Source organism: Sycon ciliatum, chromosome 7, assembly GCF_964019385.1.
Source record: "Sycon ciliatum chromosome 7, ocSycCili1.1, whole genome shotgun sequence".
In the NCBI taxonomy this organism is placed as follows: domain Eukaryota; kingdom Metazoa; phylum Porifera; class Calcarea; order Leucosolenida; family Sycettidae; genus Sycon; species Sycon ciliatum.
In genome coordinates this window covers 17,286,377-17,296,376 of record NC_088649.1, presented here as the reverse complement: position 1 = coordinate 17,296,376, position 10,000 = coordinate 17,286,377, and the positions used below count along the sequence as shown (strand labels likewise).

The 10,000-nt window shown below is 48.8% G+C and overlaps 1 protein-coding gene across 1 annotated transcript in view; it reads right to left on the bottom strand.

The window, feature by feature from the left end:
• LOC135821117 (lysosomal alpha-glucosidase-like) overlaps positions 1-10,000 on the bottom strand; it is a 44,884-nt gene that overhangs the window by 3,947 nt on the left and 30,937 nt on the right. Inside the window, exons 12-16 of the mRNA XM_065334182.1 lie at positions 4,521-4,689; positions 3,979-4,095; positions 2,296-2,450; positions 1,343-1,427; positions 167-226 (exon numbers count right to left, since the gene is read on the bottom strand). Coding sequence (XP_065190254.1) covers positions 167-226; positions 1,343-1,427; positions 2,296-2,450; positions 3,979-4,095; positions 4,521-4,689 — 586 coding nt within the window. The remainder of the gene's footprint in view (positions 1-166; positions 227-1,342; positions 1,428-2,295; positions 2,451-3,978; positions 4,096-4,520; positions 4,690-10,000) is intronic.

Here is a 10,000-nt window from a genome sequence, read left to right as displayed (position 1 = left end):
TGGTTACCGATTTACAGCATATGCCATGCATACATACAGTATGTGTGTTCGATTATCCGGTTCCCTCGCCTATCCGGATATTTTTGTGGAAAACGGATGTGTGCGGTTAAGCGAGGTCTGACTGTACTTGCGGAGCAGAGGGCTATCGATTTCGCCACCGCCTTACCGTTCGTATATCGTACCACGTTGTGGAGGCTGGAAAGTAAGCGCTGACCTTGGTTGCGTTCTACAGGGCAGAAGGAAACAAGACAATGAGCTCATTGCGCAATGACGTAATTTGTACCCTAAACACCCCACACAGCCACCTGGGCATGGTCGTCTGGGGGTGTTGAACAGTGCATTGCTGATCCCAGTGTACTCACATGCATTACTCATATCTTCCATGATTTGGCAATGCACAATGGGCTTATAGCACCATTCAAACATCAAACATGCTCACACAGATGATGGCACACCATCGTAACACCCGATATATCACTACATTCGATATTATTGGCTATACTGATATTATGACTAAGAAAGTGGTGGACAACATGCAACTGCATTATAAAGAAAAGTGGATTTGTCAACTGACAACCGCTCTATTCACTTGCTTTTCACACTTGGTGCATGCGCTGGATGAAATTTTTCTTATTGTGATGTCGAAAAATTATGACGTTTCAGGCCAGTCACCCATCGTCAGTGATATTTTGACTGGCTAAAGTCCATTTTGCTTTTGATATTTCGTTCCGTTATCACTTTAGCTGATATATTCTATTATTCTTATATCCGGTCACTCTATAGCCGATACTCACTGCATCAGTATCGAGCAGAATAGATGATATGCCAAATAACGTGCAACTAGACTTGAGAGGGCATTGCAGAGTAGTTGCATACAAAGTTCATAGTTGTACGGTTACCTGTGACTTGCATTCCTGCAGAGCTCAGGGTCTACCATGTACACATTGTAGTATAATTTGTATGCAACTTGTGTGCGATGCCCTCTCAAGTCTAGTTGCACGTTATTTGGCATATCATCTATTGTCACTGGCATCACATGAATAGAAATACGGAGACTCCCAATTTCGGCCAAGGCCTGTGGAAAATCCTTAAATCCAATACTGGTTCTGACGATGGGTGACTGGCTCGAAACGACAAAGTTTTTTCCGATATCACAATAGAATTATGTTTTCATCCAGCACACACGGCGATTGTGAATAGCAACTGAACAGAGCGGTTGTCAGTTGACAACCCCCCTTTTCTTTATGATGCAGTTGCGTGATGTCCACCACTTTCTTAATGAATACAATACAATGCAAATAATAATAATTATAAGATGTGAGACGGCCGCCAGAAAATATACCTTTTCCAGGACAGGACTGATGAGCAGATCTGATCCCCACAGAAACTGGCGGTCAATTCCCAGTGTGTTCACGTCTGTCGGGTATCTAGAACACACACACAGCAAACATACGCACACACACGCACCATACATACGCACACGCACATACACACAACACAACACACACAGGCATGGGTGCACAAAACACACATGTGCGCGTGCACACACACACACACACACATACACAAACACACTGACACACACACACACTCACACTCACACACACACACACACACACACACACACACACACACACACACACACTCACACACACACACACACACACACACACACACACACACACACACACACACACACACACACACACACACACACACATGAGATCACATTTTGTCGACGCGGCTTGATCGTCAGGCAGGTGCAAGATTACTACCGCTGGAACCGATTCACACCAAGAACTTTAACACAGTGAATACTTTCTGACATCGGGAAGTCCACGCGAGAAAAGAGAACAGTTTGAGTTGGTGGAAGTGTACTACAGTTTTTCTGCACCTTATCCTCACCCACTTACTGAGGTGTGGTGAGCCCATACGTGGGATCATTTTCAAGTCCACCCAGATTTTAGGGGATTTCAGGGGGTGTCGGCCGTTGGGCGGTTCAATAGCCAATTCAGTTATCTTTCCAAGATTCCTTTTGAGTCTCTCTCCCCTCTCCCAGGGAGACCCACGTGACCAGTTTTGGCAGTGAGCAACAAGTACAAGTTCTACAGTGCTGCGGGTCGCCGAAGAACTGGGGGTCAGCCTCCTAGCCTAGACCGTTCCTATTTTCATGTACTACAGTTTATGCACAGTTGAATAACTGTGTATACATTAGTATGCTGTGCTTGGGGAAATTCTAGGTTAGTCGTTCTTCGGCGCTAGGCTCTTCGGCGCCCTATAGTACGATGAACTCACTCAAAGAACAGCGGTCGTGCCACACTGGACCCCGTGGAGGAGGCGAAGAAGAACAGCGTGTAGAGGTAGGGCAGGAGACGGTAGCGCATCGTCAGGGCCGAGCGCGTGGAGTTGCGGAACGCCTCGCTGAACCGCGGGGCGGCCGGGTCCTGTGCCTGTGATGGTCACATATGCACACAGACACACACACGGTTGTTACACGTGTACATACACACAGTTACACATGCACGGACAAACACGCGTGCCGCCAGCACATGTGCACAGACAAACGCATGTGCCGATACATACATGTACATACACAGACAAAAACATGTGCGTACACACAAACGAACAGAGTCAGTCAATCATTATTTCCACAACGTTTGCACAATTGTTCATTGATCGACGTTCGGCCAAACCGTTTACTACAATGCTTGCATGCCGAGACATACTGCTCACACACTAGACATACTGCTCACACTAACGTGCACATCACACCATCGTTATCCACCATGAGCGTAGCTTGTACATCTGTGGTGTGGTGACCTGTTGCCACCGGCAACCTCATAGCCGTCATTTTGCTAATATTGACTATGTACAGTGTTGGTCAATGAAATTTCTCATTTCGCTAGCAATGGCACATTGTGACGGGAAGTGGGAAGTGCGCAATCCAGTCGCGTCGCACAAGTTTGCGCCGTGCACCACTCCCCAGCCCAGTCACGGTTCGCAGGTGTAGGGCTGCGCAACGCTCGGCGCGTACTTGAGTGACACGACTGGATTTCATCGAGCAGTACTGGAGTACCTACGACGGTCCTTTGCTGGTGTGGTGACCGGACTACGCTGACTACTGTAAAAGCGGGTATTTTCGGTGGAGTTTTATTTTCGGTAACTTCAGTGCCGAACTTTTTCCCAAAAATAAAACGCACCGAAAATTCCGGTCTTAGTACTGTAGTACACTTACACTCGAACGTCTCCTATCTGGGCACCTTGGGACCGGGCACTGCCCGTACAGTGCTGCCAAACCGTCCGATTTTTCGGACAGTGTCCGATTTTTGAAGGCTCTTCCGAAAACCGGTCCGAAAAGGGAAACGTCCGAAAAGCAGCCAAAATGTCGGAGATCATTACTTTCCTATGCAGAAGTCCTGTACTTTCACTTTTCAGCGCAACTGAAGGCACAAATTACTGTACATTTTGTTTCTAAAAAAAGGCTAGCGCTTGGCTGTGGAAGTGCAAAGTAACATGCCTTGTCTGATTTTGGGCGAAAATTATTTGCCAGCACTGCCCGTATCTCAGATTTGCCCGTATCTCAGGATAACTCATGTACCATGTATCATTATCATTTTTGAAGAAGTTTTTTTGGTGCATATTGCACATGTTCAGGTTACGAAAATAATCCTTGGATAAAAATGTATGGATTACACAGGTTGGCAGTGACAAATAAGCACTTGTGCATTCGGAAAAAAAGTTCAACCCCCCAAATTCGAAGCATTTTTGCCATAGGAACTCAAGCTGAGGGTGGCCGGTAGAGAGACGTGCCCGTACTGAGGCGTCCGGATATGAGGCGTTTGAGTGTACCTGGAAAACGGGTTTACCGAAAGTTTCCCTCCACCGATTTTGGAGAACACCGAAAATATTACACCACCGAAATTTTTTGCTTTCACAGTATACACGAGCTACGCGCCCTGACCCACTCTATGTACATACCAGTGTTCCGATGATGTTGTGATTCCGGGAGAACGGATAGAAGGAGCCTAGCTGCATCCATCGCTGGCACAGCTGCTCCGTGGCGTTGTCACGGAAACCACAGATGTCAGCGCCAATCTGCAAACGCAAGCGTGCACAGACGGTGCATACACATAAACGTGTACGTTTTTACGTTGGCGTGTACACAGACACAAACGGACACAGACACACACGGACACACACACACATACACATGGACACACACACACGTACACACACACACGGACACACACACGGACACACACACGGACACACACACACACACAGATACACATACAGACGCACACACGGACACACACACACGGACATGGACATCCACAAACACACACAAATACAAGCATGAACGAGATTTCTTGTCACGAAATACGGACATCTACTCTGTATTCCACGGTTCATTTGATCATCGAAGTATAAGCCATACCGATTTCCATTGTGTGAATTGTGAGTGTTCCAAGTGGGGCCCATACTCCAGAAGATACGGCAAATTCAAATTCGCGGCTCACCAGTGGAATGCCGAATATGGAGAAGTCTAGAATACCCGGTATGGACTCTGCCATATCCGGCCAGGTACTGTCGTTGTCGCCTAGCCAGTGGCCGGTGTGGTTGCCACTGCCGGAGTACGTGCTACGGGAGATCACCAGACTGCGCTTGCCACGGATACTGCGTGCGGCACTGCATGAATACACGCACACACACAAACACACATAAACACAAACGTGAATGCATACACATGCATACGCATGCATGCACAAACACACACATACACAATCGCACGCACACACCAATGCGCGCACACACGCGCGCGCACACACACGCACGCGCGCACACCCTCACACACACACATATATCTGATTATGCACATGTTCACAAACACATGTACGCACGCACACACACACACACACACACACACACACACACACACACACACACACACACACACACGGATGCACGGATGTATGGACACACACACACACACAAACACACCCATGCACGAATTAACTACAACACACAGCAGCTTGCGGTTAGGAGGGTGCTGGCCAGCGAAGTGAGAGTGCTGTGTACGTGATGTGATAAGGCGCGCATGCGCGCCTGGGCTCGTGGCTGGTTTTGCATGCTTGCTGTGCTGGACTAGGTCCGAGAATGTGAGCTCTCTTTTCCTTGTCTTTCTGTTCCTTGATTATTACAATAACTGTACGAACCTGAGTAATGCTGTGTGTGGGCCCTTAGGGCCAGACATAACAATTGGCGACGAAGATGGCAGGACGCAACTCCAGATTAGAAATTTTCGAAACTGGGGATTTTGACGAGTATGCAGAGAGACTCAATTTTCATTTTCTGGCTAATGACATTGGCCAAGTTGCAGACGATGCAACCGAGACAGTACAGACAGCGGCAGACAAGAAAAAGTGCGCCGTGCTGATTAGTCAACTATCCGGTCAGGTTTATTCCACACTGAAGAATTTGTGCCTCCCAGATAAACCAGGGCAGAAGAAGTTCGAAGAGTTGCTGAAGCTCCTCTGTGATTATTTCAAGCCCAAGATTAGTGTAGTTGCTGCTACCTATCAATTTCAGAAAACCCTGCAGAAGGAGGGCGAGTCTGCGATCATGTTCGCGGCTCGATTGAAACGGGCAGCCATGGACTGCAAGTTTGAAGCTTATCTCGACAGGGCCTTGCGTGACCAGTTCATCACTGCGATCGGTTCTACCAGCACGACGAAGGAAATCCTGGCGAAGGCTGAGGAGACGACAACATTTCAGCAGGTTGTCGACATGGCCACGGCTCATGAGACAGCTTTCCGCGAGTCTGAGAAGTTTTCAACGCAGGTTCATGCAGTACGCGGAGAGCCGGGGCTCGCCGACAACGCCACGTTCAAATCTGACAAGCCCTGTTTCCGCTGTGACAAGCTGGGACATCGACCGGATGAGTGCCACTTCAAATCTGCGAAGTGTCGTGCTTGCGGCAAACTGGGACACATCGAACGAGCCTGCCTAAAGAAGAAAGCGGCCAGGTCCGTCAAGCATGTCGGGACAACATCAAACCCCGGTGAGCTTGTTCCTTGTAATGATTCTGTACCGATGTTGAATGTGAATGCCACCATGAGTGACAGAGCTGTAGCACCGTACACTACGCCTGTCGAGCTAAATGGGGTCCAGGTGCACTTGGAAATTGATACGGGTAGCACCGTCACACTGCTAGGAAAAAATGATTTTCTGAAATGCAATGGCTCCGTGTCTGAGCTGGTACCGTCCAGCATCACCCTATCTACATACACAGGAAATCCAATCAAATGTCTGGGTGAAATCGAAATGAAAATGGCTTTGGGTGGTGTAGAGGAGAATGTTCTGGTCAGAGTTACTGAATGTGATGGTCCGTCTCTCTTAGGCCGGGATGTCTTGTCCAGATTTACTTTGCCATGGAAATCTATATTCAAAGTGGGCACTGGCGGGCAATCCACTACCGATTTCGTTAAGAAATACCCGAATCTGTTTGACAACTCCACTGTGGGTACGGTGCAAGGGGTGCAAGTAAAGCTGCACGTGTCAGATGAACAACCGGTCTACAAACGAGCAAGACCAGTACCTCTAGCAATTCGACAGCGGTACATCGACGCGTTGAACAAACTCGAGGCTGATGGGGTGATTGAGAAAGTGACGCATTCCGAATGGGCCTCACCAACGGTACAAGTAGAAAAACCAGGAGGAGGATTACGGATTTGCGCAGATTACAGTGGGACTATTAACAAGCATTCAGAATGTGAACAGTACCCACTCCCCACCCTCGAGGAATTGTTGCACAAGTTGGGCCCGGGAGGGAAGTTTACCAAACTCGACTTGTCCCAAGCATACCACCAGCTAGAGGTAGCACCGGAAAGCAGGAAATACACCACCATCAACACAATTCAGGGCCTGTACCAGTACAAACGCTTACCGTTTGGTTTCCACAGTGCCGTATCCATTTTCCAAAGGGTAATGGAAGAAACCTTGGTTGCGCTACCAGGCAGCGGCGGGTACATTGATGATGTGCTGTGTACCGGGGAAAATGATGAAATCCATGAGGAAAACGTGGACCGGGTACTCCATCGACTGGATGAGAAAGGTTTCAAATTGAATCCGGAGAAATTCTGTTACATGGCTGAGGCACTCTCTTACTTAGGTCACACGATCAGTGGGCAGGGCGTCTCCCCTTCAACAGCCAGGATACAGGCACTGAAAATGGCCAAACCACCACAGAATGTTGCCGAATTGCAATCTTTCATCGGTTCTGCAAATTTCGTGCGGAAGTTTGTGCCTCATTTCGCAGAAATTGCAGCTCCTTTGTACGACCTCTTGAAAAAGGGTGGGAAATGGCACTGGGAGACCACTCACGAGCAAGCTTTTGGCAAATTGAAAGATGCTATGTGTTCAGAAGCCCTACTGGCACACTATGATTTACAAAGGCCAACAGTGTTGCAAGTGGATGCTTCGGGAGTGGGCCTTGGCGCAGTCCTACTGCAGAAGCAGGAGAATGGCGAATTACGACCGATCGCATTCATGTCGCGTAAGCTGACCCCAGCAGAGTCACGCTATGCTCAAATTGAAAGAGAAGCATTGGCTGTGGTGTTCGGAGTGACCAAATTTCGCCAGTACCTACTCGGTAGAGAGTTCATAGTGGTCACTGATCATCGGCCACTCTTGAAGTTACTGGGAAATCACGAGGATGTCCCCACTCTCGCCTCTAATCGAATCAAGAAATGGGCATTGCAACTGGCGGCATATGATTACGAAATGCAGTATCTCGCGGGGAAAGAAAACGTCCATGCGGATTTTCTCTCGCGACAACCAATGCAATCTGTGTCACCGAGCGAGGAGGAGACCGTCACGGTACAGGTCTTGCTTATCGAGAACGACTCAATAATCAAAGCAGCTGTGGTGAGAGCAGAATCGGCAAAGGATTCTGTATTGGCTAAAGTAATTCGCTATACGGTTAATGGGTGGCCTGCTGAAATTGAGGAAGACCTCAAGGCATATGCTAGCAAGAGAATGGAATTGTCTGTGGAGAATGATATCTTGTTATGGGACAACCGGGTGGTGATTCCTAACTCACTTCGAATGCTCTTGCTACGAGATCTGCATGCAGAGCATTTTGGCATGGTGAAAATGAAGCAAGTGGCCCGGCGCTACTTGTGGTGGCCCAATATTGACCAGGATATAGAATCTAAAGTCAATGCGTGTTTGCAATGCCAAGAGAATGCCAAATGCCCACCGGCAAAACCCGGTGTTTGGTCATGGCCGACGGGTCCATGGAAACGGATACACATTGATTTTGCCGGGCCATTTCTGGGAAAAATGTTCTTGGTGGTGGTAGATGCTTACTCTAAGTACTTGGATGTAATACCCATGGCTCATGCAACCAGTGCGACCACGATTTCTGCTTTACGCCATCTGTTTTCTGTGTTTGGTTTGCCTGAGCACTTGGTTACAGATAACGGCAGTCAGTTCACGAGTGCGGAATTCCAGGCGTTCCTGGATGGCAATGGCATTCTACACACAACAACGGCACCAGGTCATCCAGCAACTAATGGCCTCGCCGAACGCTACGTTGGCGTCTTCAAGCAGAAGATGAAAGAAATGTCGAATACTGGTGAACCACTCAACGTCAGGCTCGACCGGTTTCTCTTAGCGCATCGAACAACGCCGACCACCAGTGGGAAGACGCCGGCGGAGCTGTTAATGGGCCGGCAACCGAGAATCCGGCTCAGTGCATTGCGGCAGTCTGAGAGTCATCGGCAGGTCAAGGTGTACCAGGAGAGCTTGACTACGCCAAAGTTTAACACCGGTGACGCTGTGTTCGCCCTGAACTTTGGTCGTGGAGCAACTTGGGTACCAGCTACTGTAGTGCATGTCCACAGCCCTCACAGTTTCGGAGTACAGGTGGATGATGTCGTCTGGAAGCGCCATAGGGACCAACTACGACCGCGGGCGGTGCAGTTTGGCCAAGTACCCGTTTCGTCTTCTGCGGACCAGGCGGTCGCACAGCTGCCTACACCGACCAGTGACCCGCCGACAGTGCTAGATTCTCCTCTACCACTTCCGGACGCTAGCAGCAACAGTAGCACTGTCAGGCCGGATGATACGCTAGCACCAGCAGCAGACGCCGTTGGAGTCGAGACGGCTCCCAGTGTTGTTGCACCGGCACCCTTGCGTCGCTCCGACCGACATGTCTCCGCGCCCAAGCGCTTGATTGAGAACTGCTAAGTATCCGTACTATTGCCTTTGAGTATGTATTGCTTGTCCTGTTACTTTGATCTGATGCGGCCTGAGTGTAGGAAGTGGACATTTCTGGGCCAGATGAATATTCTACATGTAGGTCATGACGAACAGTCTTCACATAAGATTGTTTTCGTTTAATTCATTGAAACATTTGCATGGTTCCTTTTCCGATCTGATCTAATTCCCCAACGCTATGCAATATTGGCTGACTTTATCTGTCATTCCTACCTCGATCTATAGCTCAGCTCTCATGGACTATTCTGGAAGCTGCAGTAACTGTTATAAGTATATGTGTGCAATGTTTTTGAACTTTTTTGCTTTTGTATTATCTGGCCGTGTAGTGTCAACAGCTATATCTGTCGGCGCCAAATTTGAGTGCCTCTTTGCTTATGTTATAATTTTACCCCGGGAAAAATTCTTGGGGGGCGATTGCTGTGTACGTGATGTGATAAGGCGCGCATGCGCGCCTGGGCTCGTGGCTGGTTTTGCATGCTTGCTGTGCTGGACTAGGTCCGAGAATGTGAGCTCTCTTTTCCTTGTCTTTCTGTTCCTTGATTATTACAATAACTGTACGAACCTGAGTAATGCTGTGTGTGGGCCCTTAGGGCCAGACATAACAGAGAGGCTACAGAGAGAGCAGGATCTTGGCGGGGCCAAGAGGATAGTCACGTCCAAGGGACGAAGACCGAGAGCCCTGAGTAGCCGGAAATGAGCATGGCCAACACCCCTTTAT